We start from the raw sequence: 27,774 nt of genomic DNA, 5'->3' as shown, positions 1-27,774 counted from the left end.
CCTTCCACAGTGGAAGGCTTTTAAATCAGCTTGCACAAGTAACTCCTTCCTTGCAATGGCAAGATGCTCTAAATGTCAGTAGAACACACAGATGTCACAACAATTTTTCTTCTGTAGAAGTATGGTTTAGGTAAATTCATTCACACTGTTATGAGTAAAGCATACATACACCTTCCTCTTCCAAAGTTTTTCCTCCAAGTTAAATTTTCCAATAATTTGGGTCACAGATATACTCTACTGATAAGCCTATTGTGACTAAATTTGCAAAGGGAGACTGCAACAAGGACACAGTATCCTTGAGAACACTTTGTATAAAATCTGATGTTCTTCAAGTCGGAACAAAGAAAAGCAGTTGTGATATCAATCATTCATAGTATGTACTGCAACATGCAGTTTAGCTAAACAGATTAACTATTAAGAATGGAAGTTCCTTGACACATAGTACAACCTACATAAGAATGAAAATTATGTCACTTTTAATTAAACATAAAATTATTCTCACCCGGTATTAGTAATAACATTCCCAAAACCTTTCAAGTCATTTTCGTATTTTATTGTAATCAGATAACTGCACGTTTTACAGCATAGTCACACATTGTATTTTGCTAGTCACAAACACATTGCCTTACATAATGATCTGCATCATTTCTGCTCTATGCTACAAAGCCTATGACTGAATACAAAAAAAGTTTTACAAAAGAAACTGTTTTAAAGACTACAATTACAGTAAAACCGTTTTCAGATAACAGCTAAAATTATAAAGGCATATCACTGTATATTTTTACTGGAATTTCTAAACAGTAAGGAATGAAGTAAGTTTTAGTATCTGCGGCGCTTGTTAGGTCCTTCAAAGTTGCCCCCCGGGTTTCCTCTACCAAAGCCACCGGGTCCACCACTCACGGCACCTACACCACTCATTGGCGGCTGAGGAGTTTCAGAGCCCGTTCTACTAACCAGAGGTGAACCCATCTGTGATGGACCTCCTTGAGGGAATCTCTCATTATGCTAATGCAAGTCCATTTGGAACATGCCAAATGTGAGTTACAACAAAAACCACAAGTGGTGATGTCATGAAGTTCAGCAGATAGTCCAGCAGAATCAGGATCACACATAGAGGGAAGAAAGGAGCAATTCAATTAGTTATTATGGAAAAAGAGCTGGAAATTAAAGAGTGCTAACGTTATGCTCCAACTTTGTCAAGTAAATTAAAAACTTAAGTATTAAGACCACCCCTGGTGCTGAATGTAACTTCACCCTTTGAAGCACATCTGAAGCAATACATATTTTCTAGGTAACAGAAGAGACAGCAAACAGTCATTTTATACCTGAGCCCTATTTTGCCTTTCATTATCAACTGCAATGCTTCTCTCTTCAATGAATTAGACAGAGAAACATTGTCAATCTGGCAAAAAAACCAAACCAAAACAAAAAACCCCAAACAAACAAATATCCCCCAACTTCTGTATTTCTAGAGACTGCAGGTTTATTTTTTAACAGCAATATAACCTGAAAACTTACATATCTGTGGATAAAGTGTATTTCAGCCATACTACCTGGAGTCAGCCTAATGTATGGCACTTCAGGGACCTTTACGTAGACTTGAAGTCTGGTCCCAACACACTGACACAACCAGTGAGAAAATGCATAACTGGACTTTGTTTTAAAAAAATTATATATATGTAAAGCTTAACGTTAAATATCAATATAAGGTGAAAATGCAGTTAATATTGCACATTTCCTTAGTTCTGTGCTTACTATTAATAAAGGTATGTGTGCTTACACAGACTTATTTGGCTATCGCGATTAAGAGCTAAACCAGAAAACATGCATTTGAGCACTTACAAGTTTCGTATTTATTAGAGTGTTTAAAAATAGAACCCCACACAATAAAATTTAAAACACTAACTCAAATAAAACTAGTAAAAGCATAGGTTAGCTATATGGTACAAACAGATCTTGAAATAACCCATAATTCACCCACTGAGGACAGCTGTGCTTTCAGAAGCAATTCCTTCTGTACAGAGATCTACATTAACTGCCCAGGTATTCAGAGTTAAACAAGAACAATCAAGACTAGCACTTTATATGGCTGAATCAGAGCACAACTCTTCTGGGAGTCTGGCTCCAGTAACAGCAGCAGAGCTCAGCAGTTCTAAAGTCTGCCAATTCATATACATATTATTTTAAAACAGTATCTTATCCATATAGATAGAAACTTATGCAACTTAAATCATGGTTGTATATATGCGCACTGTTCAAAATTTGACACTGAATAATAAAAAAGTTATTTCAACAGTTGCATGAAGATCTACTACTGCCAAAAGTACCTTAAAATCTGCAGCACTGGTTAAAAATTGTTTGAAAATTACCTTCAGTTCATGCCAGCTCGTTAGCAATGGATAATAATTTCAACAAATAGCTTATCGCATACCCCTGGTATTTTTAACCATTTGACTTCTGGACAAAAAGTCCTCTTTCCATCAAGGACCCCTCTTCTCCAGCTAACGAGAAAACTGCAGTAATTAACTACCTACAATTAAGCAGGGCGTGGGGGGGGAGCCCTCTAACTTTCCCCTAAAATACTTCAGCCAAAAATCCAATTAAAAAATTAAAACTGCACTGCTGGACTATAAAGCATATTCTCCATTTCTCAGTGGAAACTGAAATTAACTCCTACAGTGTTTTAGTAGACAGCCCTCAAAGGGCCTTTAAAATGTCTTTCCAACAGCAGCAAAAACACAATAAGGCTATGCTTTTCTGTAGAGGCCTGTCCCCCAAATTAAAAACCTTGAAAGTCCAAAATGGAAAAAATAAAAGCATCTTATTTGTCCTTCAGTAGCATGCAGAAGAAAATGGAAGTTAAAAAAAATTAATTCTTTAAACATGCATTTTAAAATGTCAATATATTCCTATGTTTCCATACCTGGAATGACTTTTCGTAGAAAAACAACAGTTTGAGATAGATACCATCATTTACAACATTTTCTTTATATGTCTTTTTCAGTGCACAAATAATCACAAGAGAATGTTCCAGAGATGATCAGCAACACACTGGTCTTCAGCAAAAGCATCTCTGAGAACAATATTTTGTGAAAAGTACCCCTATGCTTTGTGAGAAATGGAACAACTGATAAAATGAGCTGGCTCCTATGATGTGAAGATCCTCTCCTTTAAATGGTAAAGGCCAGACTCATCACATATTTTGTGCCCAATCAAAATCTTGTTTTCCTTTAAGGAAAAGATTTTGTCCAAACTTCATTATACAGATCGCTCAGTCGCAGGTGGATACTGTTGAGAAGGCATATATACAAAAATACAGCTACAAAATGCTTCTGTGTTCCAATAATCTGTAATGGAGTCACTGTTTATACTCCTTTGTATCACATCACCACTAGAACGTCCCAAATATCTATTTACAGAACAATACTAAAAAAAAACAATTAAAAGATGAGATTAAAAATTATATAGTTGTTTCTCTGCGTAAGACATTACAGCTAGGAAAAGTGACTGGCTATAAAAACAGAGCAAAAGTGGCCAGTGCATTAACTGCATCCCAATGGCATATCTGCTCTTGATAAAAAAAATCCAGATGTCTACAAGCCATTCCCTATCACCGTTGGCACCTGGGCAACGTTGTTTTCCCTGTGTTGATATGAAAACTACCCCTAAGGGCTGCTGGCATACTTATTTTCTAAGTGACATAATTACTGCCATAATCTCATGCTTTCACCACTGTTAGAAAGAAAATACAAACACGAAAGTTGTTTTAAAACAGTTAAATCGTTTACACAAAGATATCTTCACACTACACAGCTTCCAACATTCATCTGTTCATCAAAAAACCCAACATGGTAATACACAGAATTTAGTTTCAGAAAAAATAAAACCAGAAAATGCCGATTTTAGAGGAAACAGATTTAATTTACAGATTACTCAGCTATGTTGTTCCTTCCTTGTTTCACAGAAGTGACTTCCTTCTTTGAGTTTTTCATGACAGCTCAAAGTTTTGCCACAAGTGCTCTATATTCCCATCTCAATCTAAAGTCTGCTAACTGATCAAAGAACTCACTCCATTCCTAAGGAAGTAGGATTTTCATAATAATATCAGGTATTTCCCTTCTCAGTTGTAAATTATTTGCATGAACAAGTTTTATCAATTATTTTTACCAGATTCAAAACATGTAACAAGTTCTTAGTGTGAAAATATCTTTGGTAACAAAAATGGGCCATGAGACAGGACAGCTAATCAAAGTAATTAAATTTGTGATACGTTACCACTGTTCCATTATCTGGCATCATTGGTGTTCCCATATTTGCAGCTCCTTCTGGTCCCATGGAAGGACCAGGACCCATTGCAGGGCCAGGTAAAGTTCCTCTGTTGTTCATATTCATACCCATCATTGGAGGAGGGCCTTGGTTACCAGCAGGTGCTGGGCTAAACGCATCTATGCAAAACAATCTATACTTAGAGCTGTCCTATCTGAATTTTACAAGAATAAACAAACAATTTACAATATGTAAAAAGCCAAATGTACGAGACTTCCAATACTTGAAATAAAAGAAAATGTTCTTTGAGACTGTACATTTATCTCAATCAACTGCTTTTAAAACAATTTTCATTAATCCCTATTATTTTGCATCACATAATCTGCCTCGTGTATTTGAAAATCCTGAACTTTACAGCTAAATATACCTGCACGGTTTCTATGCAGGAACTGAAGTGTTCATATAGCACATATAAGCAGTATACACAGCACAAATTCACAAGAATCTGGAATGATTTTGCAGTAAATGGCAGCTATAAGGCAACCTGACTCTTTAGGGATCATAGCATTAAATATATATTTACAAGAACTATTCCACCAGCATTAACTGTATACACAGTAACATCTAAAATCAACACCAAAGAGGGTACTCTCTACAATAAATTGCGTGTAATACAGCATCAACAAATCTTGCATATAAGTGTAGTTTGTTATAGTAAAAAGTACCCGAACTAAGGGAATTTTTCTTAGAACTGGAAGTGACAGGAACAGTCTCCTCCAAAATTCTGATTCCCAGTAAGAGGCAGAAGAAAAGCTTAAAGACATCTTTTGAGGAGATCATATAGCTATAATATTGAGCTAGGAAACATCACTCTGCCAGCACCCACTAACACAGTCAACAGGTAGGTAAAACTGCCTTCAAAGTATTTCCTCATGTTGTTATAAGAAAGAAAAAAGTGTAATATTATATATATCATGTACTTCTGCTATTAAGAAATAGCACCTTTCAGACTGGTGGTGAAGTGCTCCCAGCCCCCAGTGACAATCCACCCTTTTCAGCCAAAACTGTGCAACAAAAACGTGGTAATGGAAGACGACATGTCTTTGGAACCTAGCCTATGTTTTAAGTCATGACAACATACAAGAGCAACAAGCAACGTGACATGTTGCTAATAAATTTGTTATTTCAAAAATCACCCTCTCACTTCTATCACAACTGTAACTTCTTTAGTAATGAATACATAAATGTACATCGTTGTAAGCAAGCCATTTAGCACACAGTACTGCGAGTATCCAGGTACGCAAACTTTATTACCTGCCCTGAGTACAGAGATCACAGCAGCCAGTGAAACCGTTGCATCTAAGATATGGCTGCTAAAACTGCAGACCTGGGCTCAGTCACACGTTATGCCAACTGCAAGCTGCTTAGCAAAAACAACCCATGCAGCACAATAGCATGTGTAAAGCACTACAAAAGTTTATTACAAGGGACAGAGAAGAATTTGGTAATTTTGAAAGGCAGATCTCATCTGAGCTTAGTAACAAGAAATTCCCATGACCTCTCCCTGACACTGAGCCAAAACAATGGTATGTGCAAGTTGTATGCTTCTTACCTACCCAATAGCATTATCAGTTTATGTAGCAGGTCAAAGACTGTGCTACAATTCAACAGAATTACAGTTCCATGTGCTTTCAAAATGTGACTAAAATTCACTGACTAAATGTGGAAGGAAACAGAGAAATCTAGACTGCCAATATAAGGGCAAACCTTTATTTTCAGAAGCTAGAAGTACTCTGCAGGACTATCACGGCAGTGCTTACTGCAGTACTACTACTGTAGTAGTAGTGCCATTAACCCAAAGCAGTCACTGCCCAGTGATCTGTTACTGCTGAGCCTACCAGCTATGCCAATTACACCTGGCCAGCCAGGCACACTGGGGTAGCATTCACTTATGCTTAAACCGCAATTCTGACCCTCTGCATCACATAAATGCACCCAGATTGCTTCCAGGATGACATATAGTGACATATTCTATGACACCTCTATATTATGAAGCCGGTTTCGGGCAGAGTCAGCTCGGACAGGACAACTGGGGAGCGTACTGCAAGGAGACAGTGGGGCCCTGCACTGTTTCAGCAAGAGGCTGCTATGGCACCGAGTTATACCTCAGAGGTCCTCCCAGCTCCAAAGCAGACCCTGAGAGCTAACCACTTGATTGCCCACTGTTTTTGGTGGGACACTGATGTTAGCAGTTAATTCACTGGACCAGGTTCAGCAACAGACAGAAAGCAGTCAGTGTTCATTGCACAATAAACAGAAACTAAAAACACGCTTTCTGCAATGTGGAGGGCTGAAGTATACTGTGTCCAAGAACTGCACATACCATGGTCTGGCACAGCTGGCAAAAAGCCAATAAATAATCCTCATCAATGCAGAGGTATTTAAAAAACAAAACAACAAAACCAACAAGCCATGTTTTTTCCCCATACTGAAGAGCCCACCAGCTGCACCTAGTGTTACAGTTCCAGTTGAGTACTATGGCGAGGCATACAGATTTGCTCAGAACTTGTTTGCCATAGAAAACAACGTAAAAATGAGTGGTCCTACACAGGCAACCTAAAACTAAATCCATCACGTAGGCAGCTTGCTGTCTAGTAACATTTATCATGCGGGGATTTCCATTACTGAAGATACTCCAGCTCCCCACTGTCCCACAACATGAAGTCACAAATAGCATGGGTAAAGGCTAGTTAAAAATAAAGTTACAATTCCAGCAGAAATGTTGAGACAGGATGTTAAGATCCACAATTAAAGGTCTAGTATTTAAAAGGTCTACTTCAGGTTTTGTTGGGATTTTTTTGTAGTGGTGGAGTTGTTAGTGGGCTGGAGGAAAAAATCATCTCTGCAGTGAGCTAACCTAAAATGCAGATACTGTGGAAACAAACGTTATCTCTACCTACTCGCCATGGACATTTCCCCCTTTTTAAAATAGTAGTTCACTGTTAGTTATAACTTTTGGAACTAAACCTTCATCTCTAAAAGCAGCTGTATCAAGTTTAAAATCAGAAGTCACAGCACAAAGCTTACAAAGCAAGACTGTGATGAACAGCACTAAAACCTGACAAGAAAAGGGTTGTGAACTGATCGCTGTATAAAAACACATTTAAAATCTGGGTGTAAAAAGTCTATCTTGTGGATCTGGACAACTGGTATTAGTTTCCATAGTAACAATATTTACAAAGGCTCCTAATCCAATGAAATTTTCAAGTAGACTGCAATAACATGCAAGAGTACAATAATAAAAGAAAAAGAACTTAGTCACAATTTATGCTTCAGCTTATTATTTGTGAATAACTTCATAATGTCTTCCATTAGAATTATTTTTTAAAGCTCTTTATCTTTGCTGAAAGAAAAAGTCTACTTCTATTTTGCAGCTATAAACGTGTCTCAAACAAGTGCAAGGAAATACCAAAAAATGTTTAAAGCCTTGACCAAGCAGATTCATTAGTTTAAAATTCACATTACACTAAAGGTCAAGCAACAATGTTTAAGTTTTGTATGTACTTTCAAACTTTAAATATGCAGAAATAGTATTAACGTCTCTTGATTTATTTTAAGTGAACATCAGGAAGCTTCTGGGAAAGATACATTGACAGTTAATAGAGTTTAAGTTTGGGGGTTTTTTTAAGAGTACTAAGTTGCAGCCTTGTTTAAAAGCAGGTATTCCGGTTAAGTAGGATTGCAACTGTTTTCAGTCTGCATATACAGAGCAAGCACTAATTATTAAGAATGTACTTTTCCAAACTTCACAGTAATAGTCTGTAGCAGTGACAGTATTTTAAGTCATAAAAGTGAACAGATAATATTTGCAAAGAGACTTGCAGCACATCAGTAGAACACCAACCACATTATTCATTAATCTTTTGTCAAGTACATTAACAAGAATTTACCAATTTTAAGCTCTACATCATTTCACTACAGGCAATTACAATCCCAACTTTACTCAACAGGCAGTCCCTCCAAAAGAACGCCAATTTCTTTCTGAACGGAAAATTCCTCTTTAGTATCAGATGATTTCTAGAGCATCTACTTTCCCTGCCTTTTTGTTTCTCTTAATTTGCACGTATTTCTCTCTCACAGGTAGTCAAAACGCTGAAGATACACACTGGGAAAAACCCCAGCTGTTTGGAAGCAAAAATATGTGAGATTTTTATTTCCTCATACTGCTTACTCCTTTTTACCAGTAGCCATCACTAATTAATAGTGCTTGAGTAACATGTACAGTCCCAAAGAAAAAGAAATTTTACATTACAGAAGCCTTTTTCCTTCAGATCCCTACCTCCCATGTTTATTGCTCCACGAGGACCCATATCACCCATTCTCATTTCCTGTTCTCTCTGAAAGTAAACATAGTTTTCATGATCAACCTATCATTCTCAGAACTTAAAACATTCCCATTTACTTCATGAAAGTAAAAATTTTTCAGTTTCCAAAGTTTCCATTGATTACAAAAATGTACAAGCAATAAAGTTAACTATATTCCCATTTTTATAAAATCAAATTGAAAAAGTTCAGTGTAGCAAAGCTGTACATTTTTGCATAACGCAAAAGGTTAAATATCACAAGTTTAATTTATCAGGTGCAGCAAAGTTCCCAAATAGTTACGTGATCAACTGCAAATTTATCTTCACGCCGTTTTTTTCATTAACAACCAGTATATTTATATTTTAACTGTAAATAAAGAGGTCTAATTACAGTATTGCCTAAAGGCCGTGGTTCAATAATACAGTCAATCTGGCTTCACAACTCAAAAATGCCTGCACTGACTGGAGACCAAGGTCTGATGGGTTATATTATGGTATATAAACTCAATCTGCCAGTTCATCTTTGTTCAAATAGTTTTGACTTAACTTGGTGGTGGTACATTTTTTGACAAATTACATCATGCTATTGCTTTGTCAGTTCAGATACTGACCATCCTTTTGAGACCAGCAGAAAAGGTACTTTTAACATAAACTATGTAACATGCATTTATACTAAACAAATAACATGCCAAATTGATCCAGATTCAATCGATGCTCAGTCATCTAACAGCAAGAGTTCTGACCTTACTGATCATGAACCACGGCCTGCTGTGAAACAATACTCAAAAGACTGTACCCAGAGCGTCAAAAATCACCACTTAAGGGAGCAAATAAAAGTACACCTGTAAGATAATTCCAAGGGATTTTAGTATTACTGTTTACATCAAAAGGATGAAATAAAAACACATCCACAGTTCAAAATGAAAACTAATGAAACTTAGATCAAAATTTTTTTTTCTCATGAATTTTCTGCAAGAATGTTAATGTATATTCCACTCCTGAGCACACATGAGCTGAGAATAAGCATATGCAACCAAATTTACCTGATTCTGAAAATTATTCCACTTATGATTTGAGTGTAACTTCAGATGTACTTTGAAAACAATCCCGTATTTTAGTCAACTTAATCAGTCTTGCTAAAAGCAACCTTTAAACTGAAATATTCACCAAATCAGAATACATTCGTTGTATTTTTACAGTTTCACAAAACTCCTTTTCATTCAATCCTGTTTCGGATGTCAAACTATCTTCTCCAAAGTTCCTTCTATCTTCACACACTTAAAGCAGCAGACAGCAATATTTGACGGGACAGACAATAGTTTTGTAAAAACATCCTGACGTGGGAAACTGTCTTAAGATACATGACAAAAGGCTCCCAGGTCAGTAACATTTTTCTAGTAATTCATATTAACCTAGAAAATTAACTTAACACAAGATTATACGTTATTTTCTAAAGATTATGGCTTAGGGTGGAGAGGAAAAGTAAGGCCTCGCAACTGAAAGACATAGGCAGTTTTAAGGTCCAACTATGAAAGGCCACTTAAGAAGGACCTCTTCCTCTGACCCTCGAATCCACCTTAAACCTTCATTAACAGAACATGCAACTACTTTGTCACACCCTTCACAGTAAGGTCAACTGACATCTTAAGTAAAATGAGCAGCCCTATTAGGATCAGTAATACCCACAAATTGATACCAGTGAGTCACAAAATCAGCATACAGCCTTGTTGATATTCGTCTGCTTTTACACCTCAGCCCTGACATGAAGCAGCAAAAGGAAAAGTGGTGTACCACCCCTGGCCCAGCGTGGCAGAAAAACATCACGGTTACCCATTTGCTTCAAACTGTGTGCACGCATGCGTGCAGATGTGATAACAGGACATGCCACAAAAGGCTGCCAGATACTCTTTAGCTACAAGGGAAAGTACCAGATTTTGAATTACTGCACATAACTTGATGAATCTTGCGCTCAACTGCAAGTTGGTTGTTTTTTCTGTGAATGGTTTTGGGTTTGTTGGTGTTTGGCTGTTGTGGGGTGGTTGTTTTTGTTTGTTTTTTTTTAGTGTCAAATGTGCCACATAAGGCACGGCCAAGTACACCACCAGCTATGCTTGTTGTTAAGTACGGAGCTACAAAGCTGTACTAGTTCTTAACTCTTCCCTCTCAAAGGACAGAGGCAGTGGCAAGCTGTAATATATTTTTAAAAGGCACACTACATTTCCTCCTAGCAATAAACCACAGGCTTTCTCAGCTTGAAATACTACCAGTTAACCATAAGTATAACAAAAAGAGGGCTAGAACCTGTATCTATTTTTTTTTTTTAGTCTAGGGTAAACTTTGTAACAAAAACCATGAAGCAATTATTTGCCATTTTGTAGTTTTAACTTTGGTGTTGGAATAATTACTATATAAAAAACTTTTCAGCTATAGGCTCAAGATCCATAAATGTGTTTATGAACCTCTGCTGCCCATTAGTCTACCAACATGCCTACAAGAACTATTATTATTCTTACTGTTGCATGTTCACAACTTACATTCTTTTGAATCTTCAGCATGAGGAAATTCTTTTATAAGGTTAACAGGGAATTAGCAAATTTAAGATAAATCCCATCAGAGGAAATACTATATTTCAGATTTAACTGACAGCACATATTATTAATGTAATTAAATGCTTGGCATATGAACTATAAAAACACGTACCTAGATAATTTGCCATAGCCTGAATTTGCAGGAGTCCAGATGACAAAAATTCAGTCCTATCCCACACACATAACATCCTAGCCAGCTATTTACTATGCAAGCATGAACAAAAGTTATTCAATTACTGCACTGCTTTTGCCCAAAATACTACAGAGAAAGAGGAATACCACCAGGCGGTTACAACAGAGTAGCCAAACCAGTGCTGGTTGATATTCCAGCCCATCCGAGAGCTTCGTCCTTGGGTAGTCAAACCCGCTGCAGAACACAACAATGACAGCATTATCTTCTCAGAGCTTCTTTTCCTCACTATGCGACTGCCTGTTTCTTCTGTTGAGTAGCAGCCTGCTTCAGCCCCTTCCCTGAAGCCACCCATACCTCCTCCCCATAGCAGGGAGTTAACACTGAACAGCGCCAACAGGGCTAAACTTTACTAGAGAAATAGATAGGGAGGCGGTTAAGAACCTCTGAAATCTCCCGGTACCTGGGAAAACAACTTAAAGTGGAAGAGAACAAGAAAAATGGATGACAGGCAATTACAGGGGGAAAAGAATGCAGTAAGACAAAGAGAAGCAAGCAAAGAATAACATCTTATTGCAACAGGCTAAGTCTTCACACAACTCAAAATTACTTCTGTCGCAGGATTTTTGTGAAATACTTCAGAACTCAGTAATGCAAACAAACCCCAAGAAGGTCTGGTTCATCTGAGCAATCTGCTTTTAGAAAAACTGCTGTGATGGCAACTCTAGCATTACACGTGCTAATTACTTTAGATACAAGCATGAAAAGGAGGATTTCCTCATAATTCCAACAAGGTCAACTGTAAAAAGTAGATCTATGCAAAAGTATTGAATACACCCAATTTTCATATTACATATATAATGTACATTTAATATAGTGTAACACCCTTCTGACACACCCTAGAAACAAGACTTCTTGAGAATTCAAGGTATATCATACACAATGTTCTCACACCTCAGTCACCAGTGATACCACTAGTCTAAGTATAGAGAGAGCTGCCAAGATGTTTCTTTTGCCTTTTTTCATATGTATTAGTATATTTTTAAATCTACCCTATAAAACCATAATACTAACTGTTGTAAGAAGACACCTAAGAATTGAAACAGGAGAATGTTATCAGATGCAATTCCCTTCTCACACTGAAAATAAATATACAAGCAATTATAGAACTGTTCTTTTAACTCACAAAACAATACTATTTTCTTCCCTGGAAACAGGATTTGCAATTGCAGCAGCCAAAAGAAAATTAAAAAGCTTGTCCCCAAAGCATGCAATACTCAAGGTAACAAAACTGTCAAAAAATATGGTATGGAATAAATATGGCATGGAATATTTTAGAAAAGCAAAAGCAAGATATCAACAGAAATATTAAGACAACAGATCATACAGTTTGTTTCAAGTGTTTGTGCCAGGAGATGCATTTCCAAATTAACACAGGACTGTTCACTCACCTTTCAGCTAATGAATGGTGACCAAAATAACACAAAGACACAGCATCAAAATTGTGATAAAAAGAAGGAACACTTGCGCCATAAACTTACACTTGCACATTAAAATCAGTAACTTCATTATCACTTTTCCTAAGTTGTGTGGGCAGAGCAAAATGTAATTCACAGTGCTGTTGAGTCTTGCCTGTTTTTAAATGAAAATGCCTCTCTTCTTTCAAAATGCATGAATTCTGTGTGTTCCTCAACACTGCAACTTAAATCCAGAGTTAACTACTCCTGTGTGCTGGGCATCATACTCCATGATCTCTTCCAGCCTAAACTGCTCAAGAATGATAGCACCCACACCAGATTTTGGAAAAAAATGTAAGCTCTCTTACCTCGCACAAAATTACACAAGCAAACAGGTTAAATTTCGGTGCCAACTAAAGTAAACGTAGCTATAAAACACGTAGTGGGTTTCGGGAAACTACACAGCCTTATTTTTAAATAGGAAGTCTAATGAAAATAATTTTCATTAGGTTTAATAGCTGTCAACAGGACTTGGTCTTACAAGGCTAGAGCAGACAGTTAAAGCCAATTTCCTCCTTGGTGACTCAAGTCATTAATAGAACTGATAGAGATGACTCATCAAGTCACACCACTAAAAAACCCTCTACATTAAAAAGCCTATCACATCAGTGGGAACAGGAATACACGTTGTATGAAACACATACAGATGTACATGCCCCAGGAAAAGTTGCAAATCATTCCTAATGGGAAGTAACAATAATAATTATAGCTGTTGACAAAAAAAAATATTTTCCTTATGGAAAAAAAGATTTATTATTAGTCCAGTGCATTTCTTCAATATTTCAATAATATTGAAAAGGAAGTATCAGTGTTATTGAAACAGATGAACTTCTTTTAAAAAACTAGTTAACAGCAAAAGTATAGGAATGTATTTGAGAAAAACATCCATGCACCAGGATCTTTGTTCTCCGCTTTTTGTTTTGGGAACAAACAAGAAAGGTCTTCAACCTCTGTGGGGCCTGCCTTCATTTCCCTCCTACATCTTTTGGACAGCACTCAGTTGCTGAGGGTAGTCCTCAGCATCCAAACCCCACAGAAAAACACCAATGCAGTTAAAACAAGACAAAAATGTTTACTACTCCTAAGCTGTTCTTTAAGAACAAAAATATTTTACCTTGAACAGTTTTTTAAAATGAGATATTGTAATAAAACCCAGTAACTTTATATTAATGTGCAAGGCAGCTACCACAGTATATTAAAAATGTCAGTCTTACAATATTTTAACATGTACCAGTGTAATTCACACTGAATTAACAAAGAATTGGGTACAGTAGTACTCCACTATAAAACTTTATTAACTAAGTATTGAAAGGCATCTCAGTGCATCATCTAATACACATTAACACTGGAAAAGACAGAGACGGATTGTAGTTTTATGTGTGAAAGACAGAACACACACTCAACATTGCTATGTTACAGATTTAGAAGAAATTGTTTTCAAAACGAAAATTACATATTCTCTTACATTCACCTTTAATACCAGCCTTTTCTGATCTTTACAAGATGGAAGACAGTTTAAGATTCTCCTTTGTCTAGGTAAAACTTAGCTTCTACTTTCCAAAATGTGCAAGTTGTTGGGGTTTTTTGGGGAAGAGTACAGTGTTAAATAACCATGATCCTCCCAGTATGCTTTGCTTTAAATCACCCTCCTACAGCTGGAGGCAAAACCCAGTCGAAGAGAAGTTGACTTTCTTTCAACATATCAATCCTCATGTGATGTTTAAGTCAGGTCTACACTGACAGTTTTTGAAAAGAAAGCAGTTTAATTGCACTAATATTACTCATAAAGACATTCAGAGGACATCTCACTAACCAGCTACATTTAATAATCTGCTGAAAGAAAACAGTATTCTACACAGAAGTGACAGTCACTAGGCTAATCTAAACGAGGTAAGCCCACAGACCACCTGGAGGCCCCTCCAATGTGCGAGCTTCAAGATGAAAGATCCCAGGAAATTTCAACACATTTTTACTAAACACTGTAACGTAAAACTCACTGTACACATTAGCACTCAAAGCCTGTCATCTATAGCAGCTGCAAGGCCTGATTGATGCAATCTGATTACACGTACTGAAAACATTAAAGAATGAACAATTGTTACATTACTATTACCTTAAAAGATATTGCTGCAAGTAATATTTATTCTTAAGACGAGTTTCAACATGACTTGTAAGATTCTTCAATACATCTTCCTCAATATCTAAGTCAAAGGACAGCTGAGTACATTAATGTACTTGATGTTCTTGCATCTCGGACAAGAAACAAGTGCATTTAGCACTTTCCAAATACAACCACTGTAAGAGGCAGCAGTCCACATGTTCTTTCCTTTGTAATGGAAAGTACCATTGTCTTATCTACCAGATTTTACTTACACATCCCTTTCTCTAATTTAATGTTTTTAATCCAAAATTTTCTAGTTAATTCCACTCTAAGAAAGCTAACTGTGACATCCCATGGAACATGAGTATATATATATCAAAAAGTAAAACTGGATCATAAAAAGTATTTTCTTTGTATAAAAATGTGGACCAAAATATCACCATAGAAATAGGAAAGTAGATTTCTTTTTCACAACACAAAGGACTCCCAAACACTCCTGCTATTCCACCTTCACATGGCACACTGGGCTTGTTCCAGTCTGGAAATATTTTTCAGCTACTATTTCAAAAATTAGCAAAGAGAAAAGTAAAATTCTTGTAGAAAAATTCTGATGCAAGAAGGAAAGTTGAGAGCTGATTGAAATTTTTTCCAAGAAAAAGTCAACCGAAAACAGCTAACACCATAGAGGGAAAACTATCTGCAGCTGAGAGTCACTCTCAGCAAACTGTTAAAAATACTGTCCAAAATGGATTTTTTCCAAGATTTAAGTTTGGGATAGAAAGTAAGATAGATTAGAAACAGCCCAAAATACTTGCAACTGTTATAAAATGGAGACATTTTCACACTCCTATGTCATGAGAAGCAGAAAATAACCACCGCTCTGAACTACAGGAATAAGGCAAATGAACAAGAAAAGACAAATAATTCAAAATTATGTGAAAAGAACATGCATAATCATTACGGTTTTCATATCAGAAAAAGTGAACTAAAGAATGCATTGTCTGAGTCAGAAAAGGTAGCAGTATAAACTGCTTTTTCCTCTTCTTTTTGTAAGGACATTCATCAACACACTATCATTCTCACAACAGAGAATTCAGTCACTGATTTGGATGCAGAGGTATTCACCCATCTTCCGTATTAAACACCAGCAACCACTGCCATGGCAGTTGTCTACATGCCTATAGAGCGTCTGTCTAGTGACCTCAGACACTGAACTTGCTGAGTAGAACCTACTCTGTTGATTACAGAACTTTGCTCTGTGTTGAGAGTTAGGTCTTTCCTGCTTCATTATTTTCTCTTGTAGTTATTTGCTGCTTCTCTGAATTTTAATACTGCATTTAAATCACTGTGTTAATGGATCATTATTTCCAGTTTTTCTTCCCACCTCTCCTACTTCCATTTGTTACAATACAGTAAAATATTGGATACACAACATCTACCGACAAAAAAGGTGAGTTAAATATAATTCCTCTATTTCTCACCATCTGTGGAAAATGTTATTCACCAGCCAAAAATTTAATGTATACAGATAGCAAAATCTGGCCCCAAACAAACTACCTCTAAAGAACAGCTAGGAGTAGAATCCAAATACTTTAATTCCATGCCTCTATTCAATTATCTTTGTGTCATCTAATGAGGTAAAAGAAAATCCTGCCATGTCCCTTAACTGTCCACGGCTACAGAGATGAACCACCCTCTGAGGATGTAACTGCAACAACGGATCTTTCTTTTTTCCAAAAGCCATCACTGTTGACCATTTGAGAGCAAATAGGAACAGATGTATTCTGTCAAAGTTTCCCCTCCATCTACCAACTACCATTCACAAGGAAGGTAAAATTCTACTTCTCAAAAATTTTAAGGTAAAATTCAGAAGTAATTTTTCACAAGACAAAAGGTGCTTAGAAAAGGTAACCACTTTAACAGCTCTGGAAATCCTTTAAAAAAGGATATATAGATATTAACTCTCAACTGCAACTTCCTCATTACAATATCCTGTCAATCAATTTGGTTCCACTGCAGTTAAGAGCCACTTTAGGTCCATGGAACCAACATATAAAAACACTTTCCCCCTTTCTATTTGCTTCATTTTTTGAATGACAGTGATGAAATTATAGACAAATTAAATACAGTACATCAGCTGAACACAATGCAAACATTTTTTCATTTGCAATGAATTTAAGGCACTTAACTGTTTACTTACCTGCAAAACTACTTTCTGAAAGCAGTATCCACGGTATCTCCAAGGTCACAGTCGATACACATAACAATCATATGACATTCATAATGTAGTCACATCTTCAGAGGTGTATTAGAGAATTTTATGTTACAGCTTAGAATTAAAGTATCAAAACAGACATCCGTGGAAGATACCTTACTGTCACGGAATAAGTTGCAAAGTATTTAAGCTGCACTCCACAATTCACCCTGGTGGGTGTGGAGTTGAAGGGCTGTTTTAAGTGCTAACCAAAGACTGGGCTAACTGTACCATCAAAATATTTAACCAAAAACTGAGTGTTAGAAAACAACATTGCGTTTCAAGTTTCCCAAATGTTCCTATTCCCTTGCACATTAAACAAATCTAGGCAAATATTCAAAAAAGTGAACACTGGAATGATTCAAAACAACCGCAAGATCAAGGATGAGATGACATCAATGAAAGTCAACAATGTTTGCTTAGAAGAAAAATTAACCAGCCAAAAATATCCGTTATCATGAAATGTTAATATAAGAATCTAACTACTTAACTGGCATGTTGAATATAGCATTACAAATCAACTTAAAACGCTTTAAAAGCGGTACTAATTATAGCCACAGTACACTAATTAGTCTTTTCCAGACTGTCTGTGAATTTTTTCCCTCACCAATCAGATATTATATACGCTAAACTGTAACCAAAACAACGTCCAATTGTACTTGCTATCCCACAACTGACCTGCGTTACCAAGTGATTACATATGCAAATATCTGCCAAAAGAAAGCTGAAAGCCAAAGTTATAAACCAGATCCAAGAGTTTTCATTGGTACAAAGAGGTCCTGTAAGAGAAACTTCTAACACACACATGCAGTCTTTTATGCGTTACCAATGTTGCTTACAATCAGAATAATTCAGTGTTTAAGGCTTCCCCAACTTCTGGCCTGTCCACACATACAGCACTTAGACATACAGAACATGAACAGAAATGCTTCAATAAAACTTCCTGGCATGAAACCAGGCTCCAGTTTTCCACCTTTCCAGTTTTCCAGCTCTCACTTCTTTACAACCTGGAGCTCATTTACAGTGAAACAGGAGCAGGATGAGGTAGACTTGAATGAAGACAGACACATCATTTGAAGAAACAGAGTTCTGACAGGAAAACAATATACCTTGTAACAGGCAATTCTAGTATTTTAATTAAAAGTTGAAGAAACTGGTTATCTGAATAAATCCACATGGATTTTTTAAAGAATTGTTTTCTAGTTAAATCCCCTGTCCCAAGTCCACACACACTAACTCTTAAACTACAGTGTCTGCTTTCACAAAAAAATATCTAACAAAAACTAATTTATGCACTATAGACTCAAAGGTCAGAATCACGTTAGGGACAAAATGGGAATCACAATGAATAAGGACAAATAAAAATAGCTAGTTCTTACCTAAAGAGCATGCAAGTTCCTCTACAGATAAAAAAATGTTTAATAATACAGGAAAGAAAGGGGGGAACAAACACAAGAACTCCAAGAGAAAACAAAAATTTACAAGTATTATAAAATCCAGCACAATATACAGAAGAGAAAGTCTGAAGAACCTCATTTTGACATTATATTGTCTTTCTCAGCTCTTTTGTATTAATACATTTACAGAAGACACCAGCTAACCTGCCACAAGTATGCCAACAAAACTGCATTCAGCAACACTTGTAAAAGTAAAGTCATATACAAAAGAAAATTAATAACACTTTCATCTCACACAATGCTAAGCCCAAATTAGTGACCAATTAGCCACTGTAGGAAAGAATAATGTTTTGGAAAAACATATTTAAATGGTAAACCTTAAATAAATTTGAGTCTTTAAACATTAGTTTCTATTAAGCAAGATACTGAACTTCCCACCTGAGCAGTTACAAAACAGCTCTACAGAAACTCATCTTTTTTCAAAAAAAAAAAAAGGACTTATTAAAAATGCTAATTCATCTAGCAGTAACGCCTAATCTATCAAAAATTAAATTGAGGAAAACATGACAAAAGACAGAAATATCAGACTTATATCTTCCATGAAGAATATCAAATTTAATAATCCAAAACAAGCATGAGCTCTGGAAATGAGAGAAACCTACCTACACTATAGAAAGGAGGCTTGTGAAATATTCATTATAACCCTAAATATCTTTGTGAAAAAACCAGCATGTAGCCTGGGATCAAAGGACAGGCAACCTCACTAAGACCAGTTAATTACTATTTATCATTTTACTGCATCACCACTATTAAAATTCCACTCTATGAGTGGTACTGAAGCAAAGCACTAGAGGCAAAGCAGAAGGCCAGAGGCTTACTGCTCACAGAGAAAAAAACACTCAGAAGGCACTGACTCTGGAGAGAGAAACCAGATCTATACATAAGTTTTCCTCACACTAAACAACAGATCCTTTAACACGTTTTCTCATGTCAAAATTACTATTTCTACAGACTAAACTCTTGCTTCTTGGGTGGTTTACACTTTCTTTAAACAGGAATGTATTTTGGCTGCAAGTCGCAATGCCACCAAGTAAGAATTCAGAATTTAGACAGGTACGAAGTAGACAACTGAAACCAAAAAGTTAATTTCTTCTTAGTCTGGGTAAATACGTACAAACACCAAGTCAAACTTAACTCCAGTAGCTGAGGAAGAAAAAATGAAAATTATTAAGGCAAACATTAATTTTAGCTTCTTCAAAATATGTAGGGCATTTATAAAACAATTACATTAACAAAGGTTTTTTCCAAATTATTTATAGAAGCCTCAGTCTTACTGATCAGAAGACGGAAAATTGAAGAACCCTGTATTTGAGGAACTTAAGTTGGGCAAGCAGATTTTAACTTGTGATCAGTAACATTTTTCAGAAATTATATTAGAAATATGGAATATAGACTTATTACATCTCTTCTGTAATGTATTTTTTTATTTTTATTTGCAAAATCCATTAAACTGGAGAAGCTGAGTAAACAAATGGAATAGTCTATGAACAAGCTCGTCAGATGCATTTGAAATATTGCCATTAAAAACTGAACAAAATGGCATCTGTCAAATCTGAGGCCTCATGAAACACTAAGACTAGTAAAGACTGATGTCATTTTGCCATTGCAGAGGAAGTAACTTTAGAAAAGTGTTCATTTCTTGATCCATTAGTCTTACTGAAAGAAAATTAAGTTATAAACAAAACCAGAATCTAAAAACCACAGACAATATTCCTCATCGATTATTGTACAAGAGAACAATCCTGGGAATGCTTACGAGCAATACTGCAACACCTAAAGTTGTACTGAGCATTTATGCCCTCTGACAGCACATTAAAGAACAAAAGTTACTTATGAATGGCCACTGGTTTGCAAGTTCACAGGAAGTAAGTATGTTCTAAAACATTTTGCCCAAACATTAGAAGATGACAGCAACAAAGACTTTATCTTCTAAATATCTATAGCATAACTTAACACAAGGAAAATGTATCACGTTACCCTAAATAATCATAGTTCATATACCCTGAAATACAAAGTTATACATGGAATGTTACACTGCAATGATTATTTGCTTCATTACTGTAAAAAACACTTTAGTATTTTCCTTGATATACATAAAAACATAACCTAAGAAAGTAAATTGTAAAGCATCCTAAAATGGTCTTGAAATAGATACTTACAATCAAAAAGCATCGTATTCCACAAATAGCTTCCATTCATTTGTACAAACACAATGTGCTACAAAAAGATGGCTTAAGTTCTGTACAGATTTTTATGCAGTGTCTTTTCATACAAAAAGCAGATATGACCGTTAACCTAATTTTGCTGTCTGACAGTGTAATTAAGGGCTGAAAATAATTTCCTTAAGTTTCTGAAAGTAATACAATGTGAATATTTTAAGGGTTGTGTGTGGTTATTATTCTCGCCTAAACCACCAAACTTAGTATCTAAACCACTGTTTGAGGAACAGAAGAAATGCAGGGTTTAAGCATCTGTCCACTGATACATATCACTGCAATCCTGCAAAAATAAATTAGTGCTACTGCCAAAACTGAGACCACCCACAAAACCACAAACTGCCTATTTCTACACTCCTTGCTCAAAGGCCTAGCCTATGTTGGTTGCTTTATGCAGAGGAAGAAACTTGTTCATTGAAGTAAAACCACTGCCAAGAAAGGGGTAATGTTTTATCAGGTTGGGGTTGGGTTTTTGGGGTTTTTTTTTCAGTTCTACATTTAATAATCTGCCTTTCTCCAAACTAGTTTTACCTTAAAATGCTTTTAAGGTGTCAAATATGAACTACGTACTATTTTCATGAGTATGCACGATGAACTGCAATACGGAGGTAACTCCTCGCTCCCAACCAAACTCCACAAAAGAGGTTTTATAAAGCAGCTTCACTTTATAGCAGTTTCTTAAGAAAGAGAGAATATTCATACAACCTCACAAAACTTCACCACCATCAGCTTCATTAAGTACACTTGGCTGTCAAGATAAAATAACCAGAATTTATTAGTAGTAGAAAACGGATCCCATTTAAAAAGGAAATTTTAATTAATTTTAAAATTAATTTTGATTTTTGGAAATTTTAATTATTTATTACTGGAAATCTGCCTTAGTTTAGTCTGAACAAGGCAGGAAATAATTATTCAGTGAAATTTCGAACTTCTTACATAACTGGGGCTTTTGAGTACAGTGGTATCAGAAGACGGGGTTGGGGGGGGGAAAAATGCAGTTGTATTCACCCAAGAGCCAAGAAGTACAAAAAACTATTCCTGAATTACAGAAGTCCAAGGAAATCTAACTGATAGCCTCCTTTCAAAAATGTCTACTGCTTAGGATGTGGAACTGAAGTTTAAGATACCTCAGTGGACTCAAAATAATAAAGAAATGGGAAGCTATGTTTACAAACTGCTGCACAGAAGACTAAACAAAGACTAAAATGGGTTGGTTTTGGTTTTTTTTTCCCCCCCCAATCAAGTTCCTATCATTCCTGAAGCTGTGAACTTTTTTTTGGTTTGGGATGTGATTTTTTTTTTAGTCCCTTGCCCTCATCTGTCTTACAGCTTTTGATCCAACTCCACTACAACCTCTGCTGTTGAGGCAACCTTCACTGCTCTAGGGGCTGCTACTATATGCTGGTACTTACACAGCATACTTGAGCAGCAGAGCTTCTGCATAAGAAAAATTGAAGGAAAGCAAAACAACACCTAGAAATAATTCTTGAAAAGACTAGGATATTAAAGAAATGCAAGTATTTAATACGCAGTCTTAAGTGAAACAACAGTAAGTATTCAGACGTTGAACCTGATGAAGTCACAAGAAATGTTTCCTTACATATGCAAGTTACACTTGAAAAAGGGTCAGTTTCCTTAGAGGGAAGAGGACAAGGACACACAAAAAACTAAACTCCCTCTTTAAATCATGAGTAAGTAAGCTGTAAACTGTATGCCAGTATCACAGCTATTGTTTCTTTATGTCCAATACCCCCCTAATACTATTTTGCAGTGTTACTACACCATTAAATATGTGCACCATGAAACTAAGACTGCAACTCCTTCATATTGTGGTCTCTTTTGTAGAAAGATGAGACCTATTTTAATACACTAAATCTAAATGAATCTCTTTTCACTCTAAGTTGGTGATATAAAAAAAGTAGTTACTGGAACCAGAATTATTTGGTATGGTAAAAAGGCTCTGATAGAGATGTAACAATGTGAATCTATACAAGTCATTCACAACAGGATAGTAACCATTGCACAGCTTATTAATTTATTACTAGTACTTAGAAGTACTGTATTTTTTAAAATATTTGTGCTGCTGAAAAATAAAATATTGCTTCCAATCACCATCCACAAGCTCCTCTTTTAGCAAGATATACATATGCAAAATAAAAATTTGCAAAATATTACAGGAAAACAAGTTTCCTGATTAAACCATCATGGAATTAGTATGCATACATATTGAGCTGTAAGAGATTTCAACTAACCGACCTTCAGAAAGCAAGGGAAAAACCCTAACCTATAAGGAAGTGTACCAGTAACTTATCTACTACAGATCACACAACTAGACTAATAAATTGTTTATGTATCACTAGGCTGTCCATTAGAATAACAATCGATGCAGTCAAAGTTTTTAAGGTACAACATCACCATAAACAAGAATGCTGCAGAAACAGAAACCCCCACACAGAAACTCTTACCACCTGTAACTAAACTGAGTAACTGGTAACTGCATTAAACACAATTACAAGATGTTTTTCAGAAGCAGTCATACTGAAAAAATCTAAGTTTAGGAAAAGACACAGAAAGCAGCTTTAAACAGGAAAGCCTAATACAGCAGCCTTGTATGAGAGATTCCGATTCTGGTTGTCATTGCACTTACCATTTACGTCCTTCTTTTACAGTGAACAGTAAAAAGGAATAGCATATAAGTGAAGGAAGCTTACTTTTCAAAGCTTTTAAGAAACAAAAACAAGGATTAGAAACAAGTATTATTTTCCTTCTAAATACATGGTTGCCAGAAGACTTTAATGTTATAAATATTATGTCAAAAGAGTTTATCAAGACCTGATAAGGTAAAAATTATCCACCCGTATTATAAAATGCAATTTTCAACCACAAGGCAACTTTTAAACTCTTAGAGAATAACTTTTTTCAGTGTATGTACAATGGTAATCTGAGACTAGAAGTAATTACCAGATGGAGTCTGTTCACAGCAAACAAATATTAGTAAGAATAAAAAAAAAAAAGTTGTAAATAAATTCTACTAAATTGAAAAAAAGATTTGATGTATCATTTCACAATCTCCAGAAACGGTTCACAATTCTCTGCTGTAAAATACAAAGGCTTTTTCAGACTCCTAGTCACACTATACGACTTAAGTACAGTTATCTAAAGACGTGTTATAATGAAAGCCTATAAAATGATAGGCCATGCTTAGAGTTACATAGCTGCTCTCATTAGAAACAGTTGCTAAATACATCACTTCCGATTTTGTTTGCGTTCTTCCTCTTTCCAAGCTCAAAGGGCATTAGAAGTAAAACATATGTCAACACATGACCAGAATACTAAAGAGTAGTCTGAAAACTAAGGAAAACATTTTTTTGAATTATTGCATATGCCACTTCAACTGCATAATATCACAAAACCAACACCTGTACTATATATCCCTTTCCAGAACTTACAACACTTTTGGTAGGGTTGTCACTGCACAGCTACATCTATATATTCTTGCAGTGCATTAATTAGTTCCAGACGAACACACAATTACAGTAATGCAACTCAGTGGGAGAGCTAGTCTTCCACCTTCACCTTTCCCCCAGAAAAAAAGTCACAAAAATTACACATAGTGATTGAAGTGCTTTCCATTTGAACCATTCCTCTTCCCTTCTTACACTATGCTGTGCCACGTCCAGCACATAGACCTGAACAGTTTCTGTTCATACACACCTCAGAATTCAGAGACGCAGATAAGCAGGAGGATGGCCAAACTGTGGCAAGCACTTCAAGCACAGAGGCTAAGTAACATTATCTCAAGACAGTTATCAGAAGAAAAGCAGCAGAGGTTGTGGTGGCCAACATTATCTAGTTTTCCCAGCATCCCAAGCTGCAGGGTATAGGCCACAATTTCCTAACAGCAATGGAATCTGAGGGAGCTACTGCCACCTCAAGCTGGTGGGCCGGCTCCCAGCAAGCAGCGTAGGTCTCGGATCAGCCATAGCAGGATTCTGACAGGTGGCTTGTAGGGTCACAGAGTCAGGCCACCCCAAAAGGTGCTATGTGAGGATATTAAGGTGAAAAAAAATTTAGTATTTGGCACTACAGAAGTCACAGCAAGTGCAGTTTCTAAACTACATCCGACAGCTGTTATATGCTGTTTCACAAAGTACATTTAATAACTTGTGGGAACACGCTAAAGGACATTATGAGTTCTCAATTCTTCATCTTCATCACCTCAAAGAAAGGACATGCTGCAAGCAGTTTTCTTTTGCAGTGTGAGAACATATAGAAATAAATGATCAATTGTTTTCTGCTGCAAGTTTCTCAAAACACAATAAGCAACATTAACTGATAGCTGCTAGCAACATCAAAGGAACAATTATGCTTCCTCCCCACCCTTACTAAGAACACTATGGGGCAGAGGATAGGAAAAAAGATGACCTGCTGAGAACAGGAAATCTTTTATTTCCTAGCTTTTCTTAGGATGTCTCAGAACATCATTTTTTTTCCAACCCTACAGAAAATGTATGATATAGAATGTAAAATAGGTATTTCTTCCACAAAACACAACCAGGAATTAGCTGAGAAACCAGCACTTTGTTTTTTATCTATGTATCAAGTTGCACCTGTAAAGGGGAGCAAAATTCTCTCCTGCAGACTGCAGTAGTAGTTATATTGTAAAAGAGCGTTGCGTAATTCACTTATTCATTGCTTCCTCACTAAGAACAGCTGTAAGAGTAAAAGACATCCTCCTCTCATGAAACGAAAGCATTCACCATACAGGTTGCATTAATTTAACTGCTTTGGTTGCTATGAAAAAAAAAAAGTCATACCCTTGACCACAACAGATCATCATGAAAATTTAGAAGCTGACTCCCCTGATACCATCATTTTGCGAGTCCTGCAGGATGATTCTTCAGAGGCAGAACACACCTAAATCACTAAAATAATGTAGAAATTATAGCAGAGGACCGTTTTCTTTCCCACCTTTATAATTTTTTGGCCTCCTTTAGTAAAGATTTTGCTGTTTTCCTCATCTAGTTCTACAGTACAGTAAAAGAGGAGAGTGATTTTAGGCTTCGTTTGAAGTTCGAACTGCTCTTCTTGTTTCTGGAGTATATGGTTTTAGTAAGTTAAGCATAAAGCAAAACAAGCAATGCAAACAAGCCTAACAGCCTGAACTGGTTTAAAATCTAAACCTTCGGTCAAACTAGAGCACCTTCCTACAGAAATACAATTTATTCCCATGACCTCCCACTTCAGATAAATTATTTTATTAGAAAAATTTATTTCCCAAATACAAAAAAGGCAAAATTAACTTAATCCCTTCACCTAACTGCAGTGTTACATCACCGGCTTGTAGGAAAAAGAAGAGTGATGCCATTGTACAAGAGAATAACTACGTTACTAAATTGGTACAGCTCCACTCAAGAGAACGATACAGCACTGAACGAAGAAGAGTAAACAAGAAGGAGGCAGCTCAACAGCTACTATATAAAAACATTACCATTTAAAAAAAATTCTTTTACAATTTGGATTTTTGTATTAGAGTTTTACTTACATTGTCCATGAAATTTGGCTTAAACCCTCCCTCCTGCTGTCGTCGTAATTCCTCCTGTTCCCTCTGACGTAGCATCTCTTCTTCACGACGTCGATGTTCTTCTTCATGCCTAGAATATTTTTCAAAAGCTGTGTCAACTTAAATCTCATCCTGTTCAGGCCTGTACTCAGTCTCAGGAAGTAAGATCAAGCATAGAAACAAAACTGGTCCTTACTTACGGAAGGCACTCATCTACTCCACCTGATAGGTTTGAATATTATTGAAGTTCTGGGTTCTTTTGGTCTTTTTGTTTGTTTGGTTGGTTGGGTTTTTTTAACGGGAACGTAGGTAATTGCATTCTATACCTGTTCTTGTGGCTACATATTGGTAAGCAGTTTAAAATACTCCCGTTTTTAACAAATCGCTATGGGTTAAAACATTTCAATACTGCCAAAAGGCAGATTTTTAACTCTGCGAGGGGTTTGTGTTTTGTTCTTTTTTCTCATCCACATTTCTTGTGATATTTAACATAAAAAGTATAAACTCAATCAACATGATGATACTATGTCTGTTTTCTTAAATTTTAGCACAAGCATGAAAGAAAACATTTGTATGAATCTGATCTCAAAGAAAAAGTTGTTGACAACATAGCAGAATATTGAGTGAAAATGCTGCCAAAAATCTCATGTCAGACTGTACATTCACAGTGTTACTATTCCACATGCAGAAAATCTCCCCATAAATCTTGGAACAGGTTCTTATTTATTACTGGCTGTCTTCAAGGCCAGGCCAGATGAGGCTTTGAGCTACCTGGTCTAGTGGAAGGTGTCCCTGACCATGGCAAGGGGGTTGGAACTAGATGGTCTTTAAGGTCCCTTCCAACCCAAACCATTCTATGATTCTATGATTCCAAAGATGCTTCAGTCACAATGTTAAAATTAATCATATGAAACAAAAGAATTTATGTTAAGACATTTCTACACTATTTAGAAAGCTCAGAAATTGACAGCAGAACTAGAAGAGCTGAAACACATGAAAATTCAATAAATACTTGAAACCACCCTTTTGTATTAGCATAAGTGATCACTTTTCTGTTCAAGAACATAAACAGAAACATCACATATTATGCTTTTGAAAAGCATCTTTTTAGCAACAGAAAGATTTTTATTTGGTAGCAAAAGCAAGCTCTACCAGGGAGAGGATCTAAATTCATGCAGGCCTACAGCAGCTGCATGCCACACCTTTGCACAGCAGAAGACAAAATACCTCAATTGTATCTGCTTGCGTTTTTGAAGTTCTTGATTTCGAAGTTCTTCCAAACGCCTCAATTCTTCTTGACGTCGCATGAGATCTAACA

At 36.2% G+C, this 27,774-nt stretch overlaps 1 protein-coding gene across 1 annotated transcript; it reads right to left on the bottom strand.

The window, feature by feature from the left end:
- Positions 1 to 529: 529 nt before the first annotated feature.
- On the bottom strand, positions 530 to 27,774 carry LOC104510774 (paraspeckle component 1-like). Its single transcript, XM_010153133.1, has 5 exons — positions 27,684 to 27,774; positions 26,439 to 26,547; positions 8,606 to 8,663; positions 4,276 to 4,445; positions 530 to 1,005 (listed from the first exon to the last, which is right to left on the bottom strand). The coding sequence occupies exons 1-5, from the start codon at positions 27,761 to 27,763 to the stop codon at positions 820 to 822; spliced, it is 603 nt and encodes a 200-aa protein (XP_010151435.1). The 5' UTR covers positions 27,764 to 27,774; the 3' UTR covers positions 530 to 819.

The sequence above is a fragment of the Eurypyga helias genome, unplaced genomic scaffold (genome assembly GCF_000690775.1).
Source record: "Eurypyga helias isolate BGI_N326 unplaced genomic scaffold, ASM69077v1 scaffold14916, whole genome shotgun sequence".
In the NCBI taxonomy this organism is placed as follows: Eukaryota; Metazoa; Chordata; class Aves; order Eurypygiformes; family Eurypygidae; genus Eurypyga; species Eurypyga helias.
Note: the sequence above shows the minus strand (reverse complement) of the source record. Positions and strands in the feature narration are given on the sequence as shown.